Here is a 24,369-nt window from a genome sequence, read left to right as displayed (position 1 = left end):
ACCAGAACCTGCGGCCAGTGGGGTGCCCGGGAAGCTGATGCGCGTGCCTTGGGGAAGTGAAAGCCGTGTCCAGCCTACAGGTGAGTCCCTGCTGCAAGGAGGAGAGGAGGAGAAGGCAGCTGAGAGTGAACTAGGTGTGTGAGTAAAAGACAGGGGTCCAGACGAGGAAGCCTGCCGCTCACCCCCTTCCTGCTCGGTGCAGGCTTTCCGGAAGCCTGTTGGTTCTCGTTTAGAACAGGAGGAGGTGCCTGCTGCGTTAGTTTCCTTTCCGCGCTTTCAAATGCGCCGCCGTCTTTTACCTGCGTCTTAGTTAGCTTTAACGCCCTTCCTTCTTTCACCAGCGTGTTTTTGCATTTTCAGCAGAGGCTGAAGAGAGAGTTGTTTTGAGGTAATTAACTTTTTCTGTGAAGATGTTTCCTCCTGAGCTGGGGTGTGTATGTATCGGTGCTACAATTTGAGCCGTTTTCCTAGTTGTTACTCTGAGTCTAGCTTGAGGTTAGACCCGTGGCATGTGGCCACAGAGTTTGTATCTGTTTGTGTTTTGTCGAGGCTGCTTCTTCCATAAGCGTGTGCTGTTTGGGTATCGCTCAGAGAGGGGTTCAGGGTGCGGTGATCATGAAGGAGTGTTTCTGATCTCCGTCGCTGCAGAAGGAGCCGCCTCACGTGTTAGTGATTTAAGACTTATTAACACGGCTTGCAATCGGGGCTGGTCTCAGCTAAGTGGTTCTACCACAGTCAGCTGGACGGCTGCAGGGTTCACAAAGGCTTTGCTGACAGGGTTGGGGTCCGGCTCGACTCCTCCCTTTCCACGTGATTTCACGTCCCCGAGCCACTCCTCTTCGAGCTGGTCGCTGGATTCCAATAAGGAGTCTCCCCACGATGAGGTACAGTGAGCAAAGTGTTTTCCAGCCTCTGCTTGCATTGCACTTGGCGTTGTCCCATGAACAAAGAAGCAGCTTAAGTCAGAGGAGGCCACATAAGGGCGTGAAGGAAACACAGTCCATTAGGAACCCCACAGTTGCAGTCTATCACTGTTGCTTTTTTTTTTTTTTCCCCTTGTGATGAGGGCGAGGGCAAAGATGGAGAAAAAAGTGAAAGTTAATTAGTCACCAGGTGTGAGTGCTTGCGTGCATATACATGACCAAATGCATACATGTAGTGTTCCCAGAAACGCTGGGGAGCTCTTCTATCTTTTCCCCAAAGATTCCCCTTGATTTAGGCATTGTTACTCTCCTGAACAGACGTCTGGAGGCAGGGATGGGGGAGAACAGTGAGGTGGGAGGAGGGCTTTCTGCCAGACTGACAGATCAGTCAGTACTGATATCAGTGTGAAATCAGATACTACAGCTGAATTACTCTCAAACCAGTTACTGCAGGGGATATAAAAGGGTATTTGCCTGGATGCCAGGTCAAGAATCCTGTTCTTGGAAATAATCTAAGAGATATAGAATATTCTGTTTCCCCTAAAATGTTAGATGATGTCCTGTGCTTTATAGGTTTCTTTTTTTCTTTTTTCTTTCTGTCTTACTTACTTATTTCAAATTTTGTGACTATATGTCTGTTGGGCTGTGAATTCGGTGCTGGGAAGGTAGTGGTGAATAAAATTAATCTGATGTCCTCTTGTGAAGTTGAGAGTTGGGAGCTGTTTTTCCTCATGGCCTTAAATAAGGTTAAGGGGAAATTTTGAATAATTGAAATCATGTGAAAGCAAGTCCCTCTTCTTCTAGTTCTTGCTATGGCTACAAACAAGGGGCTGTGAGGCACGCAGGTGGCGTCATCTTCATCCTGCAGGTAAATGAAAGATAAGAAAGGTCCAGCGCGTACTTGCGCATCTTGCCATGACTTAGTGAGACGAGTGGAGCTGGAATTCAAGCCCAGGCCTTGTGATGTTGAATCTGTTCTGATCCCCACAGGACCTCTGACTCCATTGGAACATTTAAGCCTACACCATCCTAAAGAGGTAGCTAGAGGTTTCCTGGGGATTTGCTCTCTTGAGTCTGCTTGTCTTAAATTCTATATGAACAACAGTATGCTTATGTTGGGGTCATACCTATGGCCTCTTCAAAAACTTACTTTCCTTTTGACTGGAAAGTCAGTTACATAATGGGTCATTATTAAATGCCAGAGGCTTCTTAAAATGATAATCATGGGTCAGTAGCTCACACAGTTAGGGATGCAGAATACAGGATAATGGTTGACCTTGGACACACTATTATTTCTTCTAAGGCTTTTTTTTTTCATCGGCAAAATGAAAGTGATAGTAACTATCACATAGGCTTGGAGGTGAATGGGGGAAAAAAAAGAATCCATGTGAAGCAGAATCTGGTCAATAGTGAGAAGCACTGAAATTATCACTTATTATCTTGGTGATGATGAGGACACTTTGTCCCTGGTCACTAGAGGCACATGGCATGCTGTGATCGTTGTGTCATTCCTACGGTCTCTAATGAAAATGCCACTTGTAGTCCACACATCTACCTGACAGACTGAACTAGGAAGTTCGCCATAGGTTAGTAGGTAGCATTAAAAATTTTTTTCTTTCCTTCCTTCCTTCCTTTTTTGTTTTTTGTTTTTTTGATTGACACAAAAGAGCAGCCGGTCTATTAAAACAAAGAAAAACCATCACTTGTATTTTTATTTCCAAACATTCCAGCAGCAGTGCCCTGTAAGCAATGACCTTTTCATTTAACTCTGTTTAGGGTTTGATGCCTATTTTACGTCCCGCACGCTTGAAAACAACAGAAGAAACGTATGGTTTGCCGAATACTGGGAGGAAAACTTCAACTGCAAGTTGACGATTAGTGGGTCAAAGAAAGAAGACACAGACCGCAAATGCACAGGTAATTTCATTCTCGTTGTCCTTCTCCTGTTACTCTGCGTGGCCAGCATTGAAATGTCTGCAGAGCTGACAGAAGGAAGCTTGGCTGGAGACAAATTGGAAAAGCAAATTGAATTTTACTGGATTGTTCAGAAAATGGAACAGGAGCCTAAGTCCTGCAGGACAAGGGGAGTACAGACAAGAATGTATTATTTTCTGCCTGTCCATCTAGCAGTAATTGACAGTTTTCATTGATTCCTTGAATTCAAAAGAGGTCATGTTGTCTTGAATGCTCTTGCTGATAAATATTAGTTCATGTTGTAGCCAGGAGGATGAAGTCATTTTCATGTGGGCCAAAATCTCTGGCAAATTCCATATCAGTATCAGATTTAAGTATTACCAATGGACAATATATTTGCTGAAGGAAACAGAGTACTTGGGTTTAGAGTAATGAGCATTCTAATGGGTTTTCATAGGGTCCTGGTTAATAAGTTACCTGCTATTTAAAATACACTTTAAGATACTCACTTCACTGCCTGTGTAACCTTGCATAAGTATTCCAAATAAAAAACACTAGTGTGTATGCCATGTATGTATATGTGTGTGTGTGTGTGTATGTGTTCGTGAGTATGTATGTCTATATATATTTTTATATATGCAATAATCAGAAGGCAAAATTACATTTATTCATTGATTTATTCACACATATTTACTGAGTGACTCTTTTCTGCTAAACACTGTGCTAGGCACCACTGATCTGATGGTGAGCAAACCAGAAAAGGACCGTGCTGTCGTGCTGCTTAGAGTGTAGTGGGAGAAAAACCAACATTATTCTAGTGATCTTTCTATGAATACATAATTATAAACTACAATGCATGTTCTGAGGGCTGTAAGGGCATATAATCAAGACACTTCACTCTTACTGAAGCAGAAGCCATCTCCAAAGACAAGCAGGCATTGGCTGGTTAGGGATGGGGAAGAACAGAAGGGGGAATTTCTGGTAGAGGGATAGCATACTCAGGGCTTGTAGCAGGAAAAATTATGGTACCTCTGAGGATGTGAAAATCAGAAAAACATGAAGTACAGAGACTAGGACAAATGTGTGAGCTCAGGATGCAAATATAGAGATCCGGGCAAAGAATACACCATGATGGGACATACGTGAATTTGGTCTTTATCCTGTAGGTACTAGAAATTGTGCGAGGTGTCATACAAGGGTGTACGATGTTGTACCATCATATTACCTAGCCCTCTGTTAAATGGCATTTCCCAGCTTTATACTTCAGCCTTCAACATTTGCAATGATGACCTTGAGGTACCACGAAAACCTAAAATGTTTTCAGTACAATCAGGAAAGCACAATTACGTTGGATATACTCATGTGTGCTTTGTCTTTGCAATGGAGGTCTTCAAATATCAGTCATCCAGACATTGTAGATTCACCCATTCAGTAAACATCTATGAGTGAAAAATAATGTATATAAAGCATGTTACTAAAAATGTCATGAATGATGTGAGGATGCTTTCATTTAGACCTTTTCCTTGAGGAGTTTTTTGTGAAGAAGGGAAGATGAGATATAAACAAAGATGTGAATAAAAATAATGATGCAAAATCAATATGATGCATAATTGGGTGTATAACTCAGTTAACTGGAATATCGGATTAACCAAACTCTCTGGACCGTACTATGTAACAATAGTGTTTTCAGTTATATGATCCTTGTAGTGTTGGAGGAAAAAGAAAAAAATTAATTCAATGTTGACTAGACCTAGGTGACACAAAGCTTTCAGGTGGAAACTGAAAAATTAGTTTGACATCTGGATAATTTGTTTCTATGACAGGGGACATCCAAATGTACTAGGAGTCTAAATGATTGATGAGAGTTTTTTTGGCTCTTTCTGGCATTTGGTGTTTTGTAGCGTCTGGAAGGTGGAATGAATTGTCTGGTGGCCATTAGGTTTGTTCTGTCTAAGGCCAGTCTCCTGTCTTTTCATGTACTCTAACCAGACTGTTTTATCTGTAGTCACATTTTAGTGCTGATCATGGAGCATTTGGGTTTCTAAAACCATAGAAGCTCATTATCAAAGCCTTACCTTTCAGATATGGAAGTGTTTGTGTTTTCATATCATGTTCCCTCCATGTGAAAAGTCTGTGCTCACAGTTACTAAATTACTTGTGGCCCCAAGTTATGTAAATGTCTTCTCCTCCCCCCTTTTCCTTCCTGACCACTTCCATTGTGGTAAGAGGTGCCCTGCTGAGTGGAGGCAAATACTGTTACTATCATTGTGTCTCTTGTTCTTCCTGGTATTGGATATAAGTTGGTAGGTGATCAGTTTTGTTTTTTTTTTTTTTTCTTGTACTCTCTTTTTCCAAATTGCACTAAATTTGTTTTGGCTTTGGAAACATTCCCAAGATACAATTCTAAAAATCTTGACATTAGGTATAACCTCAACCTGAAAGTAGAAAAATGAGAGAAGACGTGCTGAGATTTACTAAACTATAGGGAAAGAAAAAGTGGAGAGAAATGATACATTGAATTGTATCAGTGAGATTTCTTGGGGTGAGAAATTAAGTTTTAATGAAGGAAAAGAATGACTGGGAGAGGAAAGGCATTGATGGACTTAAAGATGTGGGTGATATAAGGGAAAGCTGCCTTGGTAACCAGATTTTGAAACATTAAAAGAATGGGCACATTGGGAGAAGCAACGGACGAGGAGCGAGTAGAATGGCATTGCAGACAGGTGGTTGGCAGATGTTTTGATCTGAGGACTGCAGAAGACAGCCCACATCACAGATCTCTCTCTGACTCATCACTGCTAAAGAATAAGAAAGTCTAAAATATTTACTCCTAGGATTCGGACACAAGCTAAAATGCAAACTTTTTTGTTTTCTGGGATGTATAACCTTGTCAGTCATTATGAGCTATTATGTATTGACTCCAAGTTGACTGTCACTGAATCAGTCATCTGGTCCAACAGCTTTTGAAAATGAGGTGTAGGACCCTTAGCTATTTGGAGGGAGCAGATTCCCAGGGTCTGGGGAAAATAGTAAGTTCTAAAAGCCCAAGATGGTTAAAAAAAAAAAGTCATTGAAGGGAGAATAATTGTTGAAAAAAATAAATATTCAACATGAAGTAAACTTTTTGTATACTTTACAGTTTATCATGGGGCTACATGTGCATGGATTCTTAGAGAAACTTCCTGAACAACCATGTAATCCTTATTGTATAAATTATCCATATGCATTAAAAAATCTCCTTCAGACAAAGAAAGCTACCACATTCTTCAATGTTTTAAGAACATCCCAACTTTCCTTGATACCCACTTCCAAGATCTCAACCTTGAGAGCTAGACATTCTTAATCCCATCTTCTCTAATGCTTGCCTAATTTTCATTGATGGAGATTGACTTGTCGGGGACCCATCCTGCTCATGGTTTATCTTGGCTGCTATACCCCAAGGGGCCATGCAGTTGAGCAAGTTTATTGGTGGTTTAAGCTTTGACAGAAAAAAAGGCAAATTCTATTTGACAGGTACTAATGCCATTCATGGTACTTCATAGTAGAGCTACATTTTCTCGTGAAGATAGTGGGAGCTACACACAGTCAGGTAAGCCTTTTTCATAGTTAACTGTAGATTATTTGTTGCTTATGGGGAGAAAGATCAGATGTGATTTTTTTTTTTTAGGCTGTCTTTATGCTTCCCCGCCTGCCCTGCTGGGTAAGTGGGTTCACCCTTAACTCTTACTAGTATGTCACTGACACCAAGACCAGTTTAGAATAGGATTCTTTGGGAATAATGGCTTTGTGGGGGTACCAAGGTCATGGGGAGAAGGAAAACATACAGATGAAGTGATGTCTCTGAAAAAGAGATTAAGTCCCTCTTGGAGTCAGGAAAATCAGTCTACTAAAGTGGATAAAGCAACCAGAGGTTTTGGCAGGAAAGAGGCCTCAGCTAGGGCTATCCCTGAAGATCCCTGTGAGAGATGGAAAATATTATTTAACCTCTCTAAGCCTTTCCTTATCTTGGAAATGGGAGTAATAAAACTTCAGTTACATCCAAAGCTGTTGTGGGGATTAAATTAGATAACTCGGGTAGAGGACCTAAAATGACACCAGCACACAGCAACGGCTCAGGGACGTACTTGTCTTCTCTTCTGGTCTGAACACCATTACCTGTGCGGGTTTTATGAAGATCCTATTGCCTGCAGTCAGTCCTATGGAAAATCAGGGTGTATATCAAAGTCTAACAGGTAAACCAAGCCAGAGATTTGAATGAGTACATAAGTAGAGACAGGAAATTTTCAGTGGGGTGCACATTACACAGCAATGTACTAAAATATCAGAAAGTTTATCAACAGGCAGTGTGCAGCTTGAGGCTATGAATGGAGTGAAGTTCAAGGTTTAGGGAATTTCAATGCCATAACAAAGAGTGTGTCCAAGTTATTATTGGACTGTGGACCTGCTGAACACCTCATGTTGCAGCTTGTGTACCATTTTGTCCCTGATCCCTGTGTGGTTACTGGCACCCCCAAGGTCCTTGCTCCCAAACCCATTCTTCCAACTTAGAATAAGGCTCTGAGAATCTGAATGTGCTTGCCTATGGCAGTGCATAAAACTTGTCACTCTGTCCTATCGCATGGCTTAACACAGAACATTTGTCTAACTAATATCACTGACCTGCTGAATGCCACTTTGTGAATACTGTTTTCATCAGAATTAGCCCTTTGCTGAAAAGAAGGAACTCAGCATTTAGAAATCCATTATCCCATGAAGGGTCAGTTTGACTTTCAGAGATTTGTTTTCCTTTTTAGGTGATAGAGAATGAATAAACGGGTGACATGTTTTTTGCTCTTTTTTTTTTTTTTTTTTTTGTAAAAGTCATTGTATTTCATCACTAGTGCTTTTAAGTCACACAATGAACATCCAATTTTGATTTCAGCCCCCAGTCAATCAATATTTACTATGGAAAGATCCCAGGGACCAAAGAACATACTCTGGTAATGTCCAGATTTTGGAAAGTCAGTATCCTTAAGCTGTGTGGGTTTTTCTTTGTTTTTTGTTTTTAACACATCACTTGTCAAAGCCATTAGTTTAAGCAAAGATCACTCTCTTGGGGTGGCCAAAAAAAAAAAGCCTGTTAAGACATGCTGTTTGTGAATGAAGGGTATGTTTCTCAAGTCTTTCATTGTCACCTACGATCCAGGCCCATGCGAACCTGTATAATATATTAATAAACTATCAGTGCAAAGGAACTGAACTTAAGTAAGTCAAGTTCTTTGAGAGTATCTGTGCAGAAGGAATTTGACTGTATCATTAGTTTTCCCTGCCATTTTATTCTAGTCTGAATTGACCTTTAATTGTCATAGATGCTGTGTTGCGACACCTAATTTATTCCTCATGATTAAGGAATCCACATCAAAACATTACAGACAAATAACGTCTTACCCTTTGTGGCTTTAAGACATTTTGAAGCCGTTTTGATGAGAAGCAGTGTAAAATGCCTTTTTTACACCTTTGTGCTTTCTTAACCAGAGGTTCAGTGGAGATGAATTATGACTTAATCTGCATGGGACATCCATTATGGGATTGTGCATCAATATGGTTCTTTGTTAAATTTTTGATTCTCTGCCTCATCTCTAGACTTCAGAATCTTGGTTGATGTTTCTCTTGCTGTCATCACCCTTAAGCCTTCCCCTACCTCCCTGTACAATGACTGATTTCTGTCTGTGTGGAAACTGGAAATACGTGAGCCAGATTTATTAGAATTTTTATTTGCTAGGTCATTCAGCCATTGAAAAATGAATGTTAAATAAGCATGAAATATCTGAGAATCGTCTCGGAAAGGCTAAGGTAGATAAGTTTGTGGATCTAATCCAGCATTTTATAGCAACTCTTTGGGTGAATTTCCTAATAGGATTTAGCTGGATAAAATGCTAATTAATATGATATTCCCCAGATTAAAATTATCTGAATGTCACATCTGAAGTTGTCATTGTCCTTGGAAAATTTCTTTTAATTACTTTTCAGAGTAGAGGTATTGAATAAAAATCTCATGTCCATAAAGGATGATTATGGGTATGACCTTGGGTTCTCATATATAATAGACCAAAAAAAAAAGACTTTAGTATAATAATGAACTATATTAAATGCCATGCTAATTCTATGTCTTTGCTTTTCATCTACTTAGATGTGAAAATTGATCTTTTATTATTTTAAAACCCATAAAGTCCTCTTTTTAAAGGAATTGAAGAAAAAAACTAAAAACACAGCCTCTTTTCGATGGGTAGCATATCATCTGGTATGTCAGTTATTCCACTGGATAAATTTGAGGGAAGAAAGGCAAAATGACAACAAGTCTTGATTCTGAGAGTGGTGATGAGTGTAGCCTTTCGTACAGTTTATCTGTTACAGGAAGTACAACTCTCAGGTCACCAAACCAGCAGTGCCAAAAATATGACTTTTAATTGTTTTCTATAACTTTGTTTTTGAGACTCCTTTCCAGTGGTTTGTAGAAGTTTAATCCGTCTTTTCAGAGTTCCTCATTCCACCTGGTCACTGTGATTGAGCTTCAGTGACACAGGGCTTTGTCAAGACCAGGCTACTAGAGTTGTGAGGTTCCTCTGCTCTGGGCTTTGGCATCTATCTGTTACTTCTTCCTGTCCAGGAATCCATCTCCAGGAACGCAGTACCTGACCTGTGCCATCCCTTAGTAGTGGCAATGTGAGGGTGCCCCCAGCATGGGTTCCCGGTCCTGGCCCCAGGGCTCCCCCGGCTCAGCTCTGATCCTGACGCCCTCCACAGTGTCCTGAGATTGTGCTGGGGAGGCGGTAGAGCCCAGGACCCTTTCCATGGACACACGCCGCACTTCACTTGCAGGCTTCCCCTCTGTTTGCACATCTTCTGTTCCTGAACATCTTTATTAGAGGCGGGAGGAGGAGACTAACTTAAGTTTATTCATATCTTTCCAATTATTTTGTGTATGGTATATGCTGTATGTCCTGAATCCTTCAGGACTCCAATTTCTAAAGCTCAGAGCCTGGCATTGATCGCATGATACTGGCTTTTAAACTTCAAAAGTCAATCTTTTTTTTTTTTCCCTGGTACCCTGTATCCTCTTATAAGCTTCTGAAAAGCAATGTATAAGAGCTCTGGGGCTGCCAATAAAATCTGAATATGTAAGAGTATTGCCACTCAGCACTACATTCATACAACCAAAGTAGAGGGGTCGTGGGTGGCAGGCCAGATCGTTGTCTCCACTAAGCAGTGCACACAGAGCTCTAAACTCATAAAGCTCGTTTTCCCAAGGTAGAGGCTGGCCATCTGCAGCCTTCTCAAAAAGATGTTTGTAGGTTGCCCCTGCAGACAAGAAATTCTTTCTGCCACCAACCCTACAAAGCATAAAAAGAGTTCTCCACCACACGTCACTTTACCTCAGGCCACGTCCCCCCACGTCCCCCTTGCCACGTAGCCCACCAAGGTGTCGGCAGGATCCATGTTGAATTCTGCACAGTCAAGCCAGGCAGTGGAACACCAAGTTGAAAGCCTAGGGCCATCCAGGCAAAACCATTTCCGTAAGTGTTAGAAGGCATAATTATTTGAGCTGTGTGTCATATTTTTCTCATTAGCTCCAGTAGGCAATGGCTTTAAAAACTGAAGTTACGGCCTTTCCATATTCTGTAAAGTCTGCCAGGCTATGCAGTTAATGAGAAGGAATTCCCGAACGCGGGGAATTAATGCACAGGCGTCTGCTCAGCAATGGTCCTTGTAAACAAAGTGCCTCTTATAAGCAATGTGAGAATTATAAATGGGATGTTTAGCATCATTTTAGGAGGTACAAGATAGGGCTGTAGCTTGACTGATCAAGTATCATCAAGCAAGTTAGAATGGAATATAGCTCTCCTTGGGAAGCACTTCTAGTAATACAAAGTTGTTTTTTTTTTTTTTCTTCCCTTTTTACCTCTTCCAAAGAGACATACGGCTACTAAAAGCATTTTAGGTTTTTACAGTGTGTGCTGCGTCATATTCATTTTTCTAGAGAATAAAAATGTGCTTACAAAATAAATATCTACCATATACATAAACCCCAATAAACTCTCCAGAGACTCTTCTAACTTTGTCTTACTGTTTCCGATAGCAGTAGGTCCGATCTGTGCCGAACGTGTGGGGAGACCTCCCTTCCCCACATCCTCATCCTCAGATAGAATCTGTTTGCCTCCCTGGGCGCACATAGCTCTGTGCTGACTGGAAGCACAGCCTCTCTGATGTAGAGACATAGCAGTCCAGCTGCCTTCTGAAATCACACTGACTCAAGGAAACAGTTAAGACTCGAAGAATCACATTGCCCCAGTGTAAACCACAGCTCCCTCCCTTACTGTGTTGCCGTGGGCAAGTCACTGAAACATTCTCAGCCCTTATTTCCTGTTAGAAATAAGCTGTTAGAAAAGGGATAACAGTGACCACGACGGCATGGGGTCACTCGCAAAGATTCAACAGAACAGTGCCTGATGGGAATAGTTTGTGTGCAGTGGGTTTATGTGCACCGTCGTGGTGAGGGACGTGGTGGTGGTGGTGGTGGTGACTGCAGTTACCTTTGGCTCTGTTAAAAAACAAAACAAAACCTCCTCCATGACTCCAGTTGCCTGTCCTCTTTTATTTTCATACTCAGCCTTGTTCTTCCTCTTCCTTTAACATCCTTGGGCAGATCTAGTGCTATGCACGGATCAATATTCTTTTATGTGTTAATTTCATCCAATGTGATGCCTCTATCAGCCTGGTGAAATAAACAAAATGTGTATCACCCGCCCCCCTTTCTATAGATTAAAACAAAACTGAACTTTGGAGAGATTCTGTGACTTATTGGAGAGCATAGTTGCTAAATAAGTAAAATCTCAGTAACTCAGGGCACGCAACCATTGTTCACGTGTTCTGCCCCTCGTTTGTTCATTTGACAGGTGTGTGTGGAGCCCCTGCCCGGGGCCAGCCACCATGCTGGAATGAGGACACAGGTTCTCCTTTCAGGGGGCTTCTATTCCAGCACAGGAGGTAGGCAGAAAACCAAAAGCAGGTCAATAAAATAATTCCAGGTTCTGATCGGTACTGTGAAAGACACAAGAGGCCAAACGAGAAAACAACAGTCAAGAGTCGTTCCGGGAAGAGATAGTTGGCAGAAATCATCAGCACAGCCTGACTGTCGGGGAGGGGTTATTATTCCCAGTTACGCAGATGAGGGAATCGTGGCTCAGAGGGAGCAACCAAATGGTAAATGCGGCTGATTTCTCTCCATGCTCTTTTCTCCTCTGATGCCTCGTTGCCTTCCTAGACTCTTAGAGAACTGAACGTGAGTAGGCACTTTCTCATCTGGGGGTAACTTTATGGTTTTGTTTATATAGCAATTTCCTCACTTGGTGACACCCAGCCCCATAAGGGCTCTTTTGCAGAACATTTTTGCTAATGGTCCCGGATTGATCCCTTTGTTCCTCACTTCAAAATTGCTGCAGTGGAGAAAGCAAGTTGACCTCATTTCTTTTCTCCTCTCCTGATCTCAAAATAAGGCCATAGTTTCCAGTTTCTGCTCAAACTTTGTTCTGTTGATGCAAAGCTAGTTGCTCGTACAAAGGAAAAAGGCATGGATTCACACACCTTGTCTCATAGGCAGCATAATTATACAACAGGGAGTTGCAGCCACGACCATAAAATTCTTTGACTGTACCTCATCCCCCTGGGACTCCCTGTCCTTTTAGGGTGGGGACAACCCGGCCTGCAGCCTTATCGAAACAGACGGTAGAGACTGAAATAGTGAGAAACCAGATGAAGTTCAAAATAATACCTTTAAGGAGAAACATACCAATGTTGGAATAGCAGTTACAAACTGAACTCCCAGAATGGTCCTCTGCTCTGGCAGAAGTGGGCAATTTGCTGTGAATGGAAAAGTTGAATCACAAGATGGTATTGCTTTTTCATTTGAGAAAAATGCGACTGTCGTGAGCAAGTTTCAGGCAAGTTTGTAACAAATGGCTACGTTTTAGAATTAAATTTTTAAAAACCACAAAAAAATAAAAAATAAAACTATGCCAAGAGCCAAGCTGAAGCAGTTCTCCTTCTGTGATTACAAGTGTACAAAAATCATTAGGACAAATAGTTATTGGGCTTCAAATGTCTAACAGCCTGGCTGTTAACATGATTATATAAATCATGCCTCCAGCATGGGCTGTATTTCAACATATTCCCTCTTTCCTTGGACAAGTTTTGAGACTGTAGAAGTGTTACTGAATTTCGAGAAATGCTCAAAACCTAAATTGGCGCTATTTTTATGTGCAGAACTAACCCCCACTATTTAAGACATATCAGTGTCCATGTGTTGCTCATAGTAAGAAGGCTAAAACTCTCAGCATGGTGTCCAGGGCCCCCTGTGGCAGGGCCCCATCTCATACTTCTGTAACTCTGACCCTCCTTTAGTTCTGTAAAGTCTTCGGGACTCTTGCTGCCACAGGGCCTTTGTATATGCTGTTCCATCTACCTGTCATGGACTTTCCTCAAAGGTTTGATTAGTTAACACATCTCTGACTGTCACGTCTTTCAGAAAGCCCCCAGTGATGCTCCGACCATGATCAAGTCAGGTTCTTGGCTGTCTCATTTCTCCACTTCCTTTCCTTCTGAGCTGCATTTGCGTCTGTTTGTGATGATGTCCTTGTTTGAGTCCGTGGTGAGTGTCTCTCCTGTACTCGGCTGCAAGCTCAGCGAAACCAGGAACTCACTCTTCTGTTAGGCCTTTCTCCATCCCTCCAGCCCTAGCTCAGTTCAGGCATAAAATAGAAGTTTAAGAAGTAGTTGTTGAGGAATTAATTTTACTCCCCATGCTTAAAACAAAAATCTGTGCAAAACTTGTCAATGCAATCAATCATATTGGGGGGGGGGGGGCAGGTGGTACATGTCTGTTTTCCTTAAGGTGCCCAGTTTACTGTCCTTGCAAGTGCTGAAGCGGAATCTCTCATTTGGAGACTCTGCCTGTGCAAATGGATTGAATCAGGGGCTTTGTAGGATTTATGGGCTGCATGTGTTAAATGTTTCATAAGTCCATTATGTAGGTTTTCTTTACAAGACACCGAAGGGGAATAGCAAGATCTACATTTATTTGAGTTGACAGGTGCTCCATTTTAAGGAAAAATTTGAAAACCCCCAAATCCAATAAATTATAATATATTAGCCATTCCTACCTCAAAAAAAAAAAAAAAAAAACAGAAAAAATCACAGGAACAGTACTAAGGAATGCATCAACCTCCCAGCCTCGAGCACACCCCTCCGTCTACTGATCATTGTTATTCTCATAACTGAAGAATTGCTGCATTTTTCATGCTATGAGAGAGAAATCAGATGCAGGGCTAAAACCATAATAATAAAAATAATAAAGTAGCCAATGCTTATTAGGTACTCTCTCTCATCCTGCAAAATCTCTCATCCTGCAGTCTCTCATCCTGCAAAAAAGTAGGTGAATGCAAATCTAAATGAACAAAAACTTGAGCTTTTTGCAGGTCTTCCACTTAAGATTTTAATTTTGAGATTCTTTTTAAAAAGAATTATAATAATTAATATTTATTGATTGCCATGGGCCAGCTACTAGCTGAAGCCCTTAGGTGGGTGATAATAATTCTCGAAGTGGGAATTACATTTTTATCCTCAGTTTTTAGTTGAGGAAGATGAAATACATCTTAATTCTTTTAATCCTCATAACAACCCTCTGAAATAGCTGGGTTTTTTTTCCCCCCACTGTTTTATGAATGAAAAGGTAGAAACACATGAAGGTCTAGCGCCTTGCCCAAGCTTGTGTGGCAGGAAGTGACAGCCGAGGCTTAGGGAGGTCAGGTCCATCTCGTGCTCATGGTCACTTGCTCAGAAAGAATCAAAACCCAGGTCTGGCCAGCTTCAAAGTCCTTTGTCACTATTTGTTTCTTTTGTCCTGAGCCACCCTCCTGGGTTTAGACAGCTCATAGAGGATGTCGTGTACATAACGCCAAGACATTCAGGATCCTGGACCAGCCACTGCTATGGCACCTGAGATCACAAATGAAGTGATGTGTGTGGCCTCAGGCTTCTGTTTTCTGGGATGTCTGTCCTAAACTTGGGTGTCTGAGAGGAGCTCTGTATTGTAGGCTTGTCTGCTATTGAGTTGACTGACCAAAGGAGGGTATGTCTGTCTGCCTTTAAATCATTGAGTTGCTTTTCTGCCCATGAGTCAGCAAAGGATATGACCAAAAGAAAAGCAATTATCCTTAAAAGAGGGGTATCACTTCTCTGATGGTGAAAGACTGCAACGTAATAAACCCAGGCATGTGTTCCACTCAGACCTTACTTCCTTTCTCTGGGGTAGCCTATCTGATTGTTTGCCTGTATCTAAGTTTCTTTTGATTTTAACACCAGAGTGTGTATGCTTTTATTAAAATAGTTAACACCTCATTGGCTCTGTCCTATTCATTAACACTCATGGAAAGAAAGAATTGGGGTTGATATTGCTGGGATTTGTGAACTTGGTCGTGGCATTCACAGGAAGGAGACCTTTGCACACTGATTTATAGTCCTTGAGAACACTTAATATGCTAGCGTGGGCAGAACCAAAAATTCTGGCCATTCTATAACCCCAGCATGGTGATAATGAGAAATTCAGATACCTTTTGAGTTGTTTTAATTTTATAGATCATAAGCACTGTACTTACTGGTAGTGCTCTTGATCAAGTGTTACATAGCAGTTGAGTGATTTGACCCGCCATCCCCTGCTCAATCTGTGCTTAAGTCACTTCCAAAGTTCGCAAGTATGTACGAAACACGTTAGGAAATACTTTAAGACCTCTTGCTCTTTCCTTCTTTTGGATTACTCTCTGGAGATGACTTTTTAGAGGTTACTAAATGCAGTACTAAAGAATGAGGACTCCGAAACCAAGTCACCTTCAGTCAGTTGTGGTCTCTGCCCCATACTAGCTATGAGGCCTAGCATAGATGAGCTTGGATCTCTGTGCACTGTTTCCTAATTTGCAAATTGTAGATGGTAATAATAACCTCATAGAGTTAGGTGTTCTTTTGTGTCTTAAGGAGAAGCACTAAATGAGTTTAGACCGTTGACTCTTTTTTTTAAACATTTTTTATTGGTTTATAATCATTTTACAATGTTGTGTCAAATTCCAGTGTAGAGCACAATTTTTCAGTTATACATGAACATATATATATATATATTCATTGTCACATTTTTTTCTCTGTGAGCTACCATAGGATCTTGTATATATTTCCCCGTTGACTCTTGAACAACACATATTTGAACTGCGCGGGTCCACTTACAGGGACATTGTTTTCAATGGTAAATACTACAGTACTATGTGACTCATGATTGGTTGAATCCAAGGATGCCAAGGAATTGTGGATGCAGAAGACTGGCTATAAGTTACACATGGATTTTCAGCTGTGAAAGGCTGGCACCCCTGAGCCCCACGTTGTGTAAGGGTCACCTGTACAAATAAAGGGCTTAGCACCATGCTTTTGATAGCAATAGTAAGATACACATTATCTATTTTTATCATTACAGATGCAGAGTATATATTTTTTTGGATAATTGAAATGCATTGTCAAATTATTTTCCAAAAGGACTGTACAAATTTATTCAGCCACTAGCCAAACTGCTAAAATGTTACCTCTGTTTTGATTTGTATTTCTTGGGAAACGTGCAAGGTGGAATATTTTTTTCCATATGTTTGGGCACTGATTTATCTTTTCTATGAGATGCCTTTAGAGTCTTTAAATTGTTTTTAATATCCCCTGTGTCATTTGATCCTCTCTACACTCAGCAGAGTTGGCAGAGCTGATAATACTTATAAGTCTACTGAAGAGAAAGATAAAAGCAAAGTTGTAGAGGTTTGGTGAGTGGCTCTCCTGAAGTCACTTGGCTAGGGTCTAGCAGAGCTGGGATTTGAACCAAAGCACTTTGCTTTATTCTTGTAAACAAAGAGTCATGGAAGTGTCACCTCTTGGCACGAAAGGATTAACACCACGCTAAAAATAAAAGAAGAAAACATAAACAATGCATAACTTTTTCCTATAAAAAGTGTATGACCTTAGGAGAATATGATTTAAACATCTTATAAGCTGCTTCCTTTGGCTCATTTGGAAACCACTGAAGAGACCTTAGGTTCTGACTTCTTGAGAGATGTATGAAATGACAATCAACTACGTTTAGAATGTGGAGGTTGTTGTAGTCATGCAAAGTCTAATTTAATGGCTGCAGTTTATTATGATAATTTAAAAATAAATTATATATATATTTTAATTGAAGTGTAATTGACCAGCAACACTATGTTAGTTCCAAGTATTCAATATTTATATACAAAATGACCATCAGAATAAATTCTGTCACCATACAAAGTTACTACAATATTATTAACTATACTTCTCATGCTGTCAATTTCATCCCCAGTACCCATTTATTTTGTAATTGGATGTTTGTACCCCTTAACTCTCACCTGTTTCTCTTGTCCCCTGATCCCTTTGACCTCTGGCAACTAGTTATTTGTAATCTGTATCTGTGAGTGTCTTTCTGTTTAGATATGTTTGTTCATTTGTTTTGTTTTTAGATTTCACATGTAAGTGAAATCATGTGGTATTCATCCTTTGCTGTCTGATTTATCTTACTTAGTATAATACTCTCTAGGTCCATCAATCATGTGGCAAATGACAAGATTTCATTCATATTTTGTGGCTGAGTAATGTTACATTGTGTGTATCTGTGTGAGTATTCTTATCACATCTTAACCATTCATCTATTGATGGACATTTAGGTCAGTGCAGTAGCTTCCCTATTGTGAAAAAAGACTTCCGTGAACAAAGGGGTATGTGTATCTTTTCAAATGAGTGTTTTTATTTTTTTACTTTTTTCAGAAAAATACCCACAAGTGGAATTGCTGGATCATACAGTAAACCTATTTAAAAATTTTTGAGCAACCTTCATATTTTTAGCCATGGTGGCTGTACAATTTCCATTCCCACCAACAGTACACTAGGGTTCCTTTTTCTCCACATCCTTGTCGATGCTTATTATTTGCTGTCTTTTGATAATAGCCATTCTGATAGGTGTGAGATGATATCTCATTGTGGCTTTGATTGCATTTCCATTACAATTAGTGAGGTTGAGCATCTTTTCATGAGTCTGTTGGCCATCTGTGTATCTTCTTTGGAAAAATGTTCAGGTCCTCTGCCCAATTTTTAAATCAGGTTTTCTTGTTTCCTTTTGATGTTAAGTTGTATGAGATCTTTCTTTTGGATATTAACCCCTTATCAGATATATCATTTGCAAATTTCTTCTGTTCAGTAGCAGCCTTTTCGTTTTGTTAATTGTTTACTATGCAAAAAAGGAAAAAAAAGTTGCCTTATAGATTTTCTGTCTGGATGATCTAGCCATTCATATATGTAGGGTGTTAAAGTCATCTACTATTATTATATTACTGTCAATTTCTCCCTTTATGCTTGTTAATAAAGTTGACCCTTGAACTATGTAGGTCCACTTATAAACAGACATCTTTCAAGAGTGAATAAATACTGCAGTACTACACAGTCCATGATTTGGCTGAATCTGCAGTTATAAGTGTGCCTATAAGTTATACACAGATTAACCCCTGCATTGTCCAAGGGTCAACTGTATTTGCCTTATGTATTTTGGTGCTCCTATGTTGGGTGCATATGTATTTACAATTGTTAGATCATCTTGTTGGATTGGTCCCTTAATATTTATGTAATGTCCTTCTTTGTTTCTTTTTACAGTCTTTGTTTTAAAATTTTTTTTGTGTGTAATACAAGTAATGCTACCCCAGCCTTCCTTCCATTTACATTTGCATGGAACCATCCCCTAATTTTCAGCCTCTGTGTATCTTTAGCTCTTGAGTCTCTTGTAGACAACATATAAATGGGTATTGTTTCTCTTTGAACGCATTCAGTCACCGTGCCTTTTGATTGGAACATTTAGTTCATTTACATTTAAAGTAATTACTAATAATATGTATGTATTGGCATTTTGTTACTTTTTTCTGGTTGTTTTGTAGTCCTTTTTTGGCACTTTCTTCTTCTTTTGCTCCATTTCCTTGTGATTTGTTGACCATCGTTAGTTATCATGTTTGGATTCTTGTGTGTGTGTGTGTGTGTGTGGTTAGTGGTTACCATGCAGTTTATATTATAACAACCTGTATATATGTATATGTATGTAAGTATATACATATATGTGCATGTGTGTGATTATTTTAAGTTGATTATCTCTTAAGTTTAAATGCATTCTAGAAGCCCTGCAGTTTCACTCCCCACTCAACATGCATTTAATGTTTTTGGCATCATATTTTATCTTTTTTCTCTTGTGTATTCCTTAACTACTTATTAGAGGATGTAAGTGATTTTTACTACTTTTGATTTTTAACATTCCTACTAACTGTATAAGTGATTGATCTTCTATCTTAACTGTGTATTTGCCTTCACCTGTGGGATTTTCTTTTACAAGTTTTGTATTTCTAGTTGTCCGTCCTTTTCCACCTAGGGAAATCCCTTTAGTATTTCTCATAAAGCTGGTTTACTGGTGTTGAACAGTTTTGCTTTTTGCTTGTCTGTAAAACTTTTTATTTCTTCTTCAATTCTGAATGATTTCTTTGCTGGGTAGAATATTCTTGGTTGCAGGTCTTCCCCTTTTATTACTTTGGCCAGAAAAGAGTGGCATGATACATTCAGAGTTTTTTCTGATAATTCAGCTAAGAGTCTTATGGGAGTTCCCTTGTATGTAACTTTTCCCTTGCTGATCCAGTTTTTAAGAATTATCAGAAACAATATATTTAGAATAAAACTATGTGTATTATTTAATTATATTTAATTTATATACATATATAATTTAATTATAAAAATATTTAGAGGAATCCCAATATTAGTGGAAACCCCAAAATGTGCTATCAACAAAAGACTGCCAAAAATGATAAAATGTTCCATGGATGGGTTGGAAAATATACCAGACACAGCCAAAGAGAGAATATGTGAACTAGAACCTAGATCTAAAAGAAGATGTAGTACAAGATGATAAAGAGATAGGCGATACTGAATAATTTGAAAGGTAAAGTGAGAAAACGTAACATTCATCAGCATTGAATCCCGTAAGGACTGAATTGTAAGAATGGAGGGGAGGGAATTTATAAAGAGATAATGTTTGAGAATTTTTCAGAACAGAAGAAAGATAGTACTTCACAGATGAAGGAAACGTGAAATATGTCAACCAGGATAATAGAGAAGGGAAGGAGGGAGGATAGAGGAAAGAAAGATATGTTCGCCTGGACACAATTATGATAAAAATGTATAATTCCAAAGCTAAAGATAATGCCTTACAATGGCCAGGTAGCAGTCTCAATTTTCACTTCACTAGAACCATTTTTGTGAAACCTGGGGTAAACTTTCTTGCCTTGGGAATCAAGATCTCTAACAAGCAGAGATCAAATGTGCAACTATGGCAAACATTATGTTTGCAAGTAAGTCATTTGGTAAAATAATGCTCAGAGCCTATCCCTATTTCTGCTTCTTCCTCCTAAACCTCATATTCTGATGGAGAAGCAGAAATACATTGGTTTCTGGTTGAGAGAACATACGTCCTCTTATACGATACCATCCCCACCTCACAATGTACTGCTTGCCAGCTGGCATGGTAACTGAGTCTTCAATGAACTATTATGTCATTTTATTAGCTCCACCTTCTAGGTGGAAGGTATGTGGTAAAGCTGGTGAATCTTGTCATATTGCTAGGAATGGAGTATTTTTTTGTGAAAAATAATGTAAGTGATGTCATGGAAGTAAATGAGGCATAAGTACATGGGTGGTAATCCAAGTAGGTTTTCAGATCTCTCTTTTGAGCAGTTTTATTCCAGGATGATTGTAGATAAAAGATACCCATGACAAACTTATTGAGCAGTATTTCTAAAGGCTGTTGAGCATCCTCCTAAGGCTTACAAAAAATACTACTGAAAATAGTTTTGTCTATCACGATGTCACATCTGTGCATTTTGGATGCATCTTCAAATGAGAGGAGCATCAGAGTTTCACTGCATTTGCATTGAATCTGTAGGTCAACTTGGAGAAAAAGAACACTTTAATAATAGTCTTTTAATTGATGAACATCATAAGCCTCTCTATTTAAATCTTTATTTTCTTCTCAACAGTGTTTTATTGTTTTACCATATAGATTTTGTATATATTTTTGTTAAATTAACCATAAGTATTTCATATTTTATTCTACTATAAAATAGTATTTGGTATTTTTTCAATATTTAATGCTATCATACTGAAATAAAATTAACTTCTATTTGTATACCTTAAATACTACAGATTTTCTGTACTGATTTGTTCGTGATAGTAGCTCTTTGGTAGATTTCTTAGGATATTCTATACAGATGACCATCCATATATGATCATAATCTGTAACATGATACTTTCTAATCCCAATGCATTTTTTAGAATGTGTTTTGATTTACTGAACTGATTTGGACCTCAAATGCAATATTGAATGGAAGTAATAATGACAGAAACTTACCTTGTTCTCAATCTTAGGGTAAAACAGTCCTGCACCAGTGAATATGATCATAGCTGTAGATTTTGGTGGGTGTTTGTAGATGTTCTCTGTAAGGTTGGAGAAGTTCCTTCCTATTCTTAGTTTTGTGAGTTTTGCTATCATGAATAGATTAATTCTTCAAGTACTGTTTTTGCATCTGTTAAAATTATTATGATTTTTATTTTTTAGTTGATATCATGAATTATGTTGATTTTTAAAACAATGTCGAATCTAGCTTAAAATCTTAGGACCATGCTTATCACAATATATTATCTTTTTGATACATTCATACCTTCATTTCCTAATATTTTATTAAGGAGTTTTGCATGTGTTTTTATCCCAAGATATTGGTTTGTAGTTCTTTTTTCTTGTGTATTTTTCCAGTATTGGTATCAGATTTATGTTAGCCTCAAGAAATGAGTTGAAAAGTATATCCACTTGTTCTTCTTTTTGGAAGTATTTGTAGAGTTTTTGTCAATTTATCTTCTTGAAATATTTAGTAAAATTCACCAGTGAAGTCACCTCAGTCCAGAGTTTCTTTCTAGGAAGGTTTTTAAATATATGATCTATTTATTAATATACACAGGCCTATTCAGATTATAAATTTCTTCTTGACTGAGCTTTGGTAGTTTGTCTTTCAACAAATTTGTCCGTTTTGTAGAAGTTATTTATTTGGCAAAAAGTTATTTATAATATCCCCTTGTTTGCCTAGTATCTGTAGCATCTGTAGTGATGTCTTCTTCGTGTCTTTATCTTCTTTATGTCCTGTCTAGAGATTTATCAGTTTTATTAATCTTTTAAAATACCTTTTTGTTTCCTTGATTTTATTTTATTTTTTAAAAAATTTTATTGACTTCCGCTAACCTTTAGTTCCTCTTTCTGGTTACTTTGAATTTAGTTTCTTTTTCCCCCTGGTTTCCTGAGTAGAGATCATGTCATAGGCCGCTGTTTTCCTACCCTGTCATTGGTCATTGATTTGAGGCATTCATTGCTGTAATTTTTGTAGGCATCTAATGTTACAGATTTCTCATTTTTCAAAATAGAAATGTATGCATTGCAACTAAAGCATCTCTGAATTCTGTCGTGTTCTTAAGATTATTATGTTCTCAGAACCCTAGGGAGCAGATATTCCTCACCACTACTACTGTAGTCCAGTCTGGCCTCACTACAAACTCTGATCTTCTAACAGCCTCCAGTCTCAGACACTAAATTAATCAACTCTGCCAGTTCATTTTCTTCATTGTCTCATAATATTTATTGTCTATGCCATTTGTTTCTCTCTGAAATTGTATCTTACCTGGCCTTGTTTTTCATTATAGATAATTTATATTTGCCTGCCTTCCTTCCCTCTTTCTATCCTTCCGTTCCTTTTCTTTTTTCTCTCTTCCACTCCCTTCCTTCTCTCCCTGTCTCTTTAATCTTTATCTCTCTTTCATATTTCTCTTTTATCTTCCTTTTATTCATTTCCCTTTCTCACTTCTTCCCTTTCCTCTGTCTTTATGTCTTTCTCTTTCTGTTTTCTTTTCCTTCCTTCTTTCCTCCCTGTCTTTCCATCTTTCCTTTCTTTCTTTTTCCTTTCCTTCCTTCCTCCCTTCCTGTCTTTCTTTCCTTCCCTTCTTTTCCTTCCTCCCTTCTTTCCTTCCTTCCTTTTATTTCTTTGTTTTGCATCAACCATGATATACTCATTCATTTATGTGTTTCCATAGCCCAATGCTGGGCAAGGAAAAAGTAGGGAAGCTGTGTAGGAAGACCAAATTTCAGAAGTAAGTAAAGACCTCTGTAACAAAATAGTATTTAACCTAAAACTCGAGAGGAGCAGTTAACCAGAGGAAGAGTGTTCCAAATAGAAGGGGAAAACAATTTTTAAACATTTGTCATTTATTTAAAAACCAAAAAAATCGTAGAGTGTGGAATGTTAATAAGAAAGTAGGTTCCAAGATGTGACTGAAGGGAGCCAGATCATGCTGAGCTTTGTAGAACATTTTAAGCTTCTCGGTTTCAAATTACGTAAAATGGGGAATGAGTGAGGGATTTTAATCAGGGGAGCGGCATGATCTGGCTTGCAGTTTGAAATGTAATTTGAAAATGTTCATCTGGCTGTTGTATGATGGCCGTATTAAGAGGGGATCAAAGCTGATAATCATGAGACCAGTGAGGAGCCCTGCAACAATCCAAGTGACAAATGATGAGTTGGAGTAGAGTGAAAGCTATGAAGGTAGAAGGAAGGAGAGAATTCTGATACGTTTGAGAGTGAAAATCTTTGCAGTTTGGTCATGGGTTGGATGTGGGGAATGAGACAGTCATGACACCCCTATTTCTGGCTCACATAGTTGAATTTGTCAGAGTCCAAACAAGAAATGATGGCTCATTCAAATTGGATTATTTAAAAATAACTTCAAAAAGAGCCAGTGTGCAAAAATATCAAGAGTTCCTTAAGAAGGCAACAAAGGGTAATAGAGCACTTACGGCCTTGTGACATAGAGACTTACTATCACTCCTGGCTTGAGTGGGCAAAGCAGAGGGAGTCGTTACCAAAACCCTGGGAGCATGGCGGTAAGGAGAGGCTCCTTGAGAGGAAGGGAGCCAGACCACTGAATAATAAGACCGAGCCATCCCCCTGCCGTCCAGTCTCCTGCCTGTGACTCCCCCTGGCCAAACCACCGGGACGTCAAAGGGCAGCAGCATTCTTTGATTCTGTCCAACAAAGTGGGCTTCTCAGGGCACAGAGAATTGGAGCGGCAGGCAATATAGCCAGTGCAGGGGTTCTCATGTATTTAGATGGATAGGACCTGGGAGGTGGGAAGGCCAAGAGTTTTTTCAGTTGTAAACATCTTTAGTTTAATATACCAAAAAGGCATTCAGCTGGAGGGGTTAGGAAGGCAGTTCAATATATACTGCTAGAACTCATAAGTCTGCACTGGAGGTACAAAGCAGAGATTTGCCAGTGGGTGATAG

The 24,369-nt window shown here is 39.2% G+C and overlaps 1 protein-coding gene across 11 annotated transcripts in view; it reads left to right on the top strand.

Moving 5' to 3' along the window:
• Window positions 1-24,369, top strand: part of GRM7 (glutamate metabotropic receptor 7) — a 769,912-nt gene that overhangs the window by 464,137 nt on the left and 281,406 nt on the right. For all 11 annotated transcript variants that reach the window (XR_012499878.1, XR_012499877.1, XR_012499876.1 and 8 more), the window contains exon 5: window positions 2,700-2,840. Coding sequence is in view for 1 of the 11 variants with exons in the window: in XM_074344432.1 (XP_074200533.1) it covers window positions 2,700-2,840 (141 nt within the window). In the remaining 10 variants the exon portion in view is untranslated. The remainder of the gene's footprint in view (window positions 1-2,699; window positions 2,841-24,369) is intronic.

Source organism: Camelus bactrianus, chromosome 17 (assembly GCF_048773025.1).
Source record: "Camelus bactrianus isolate YW-2024 breed Bactrian camel chromosome 17, ASM4877302v1, whole genome shotgun sequence".
Lineage (NCBI taxonomy): Eukaryota > Metazoa > Chordata > Mammalia > Artiodactyla > Camelidae > Camelus > Camelus bactrianus.
Note: the sequence above shows the minus strand (reverse complement) of the source record. Positions and strands in the feature narration are given on the sequence as shown.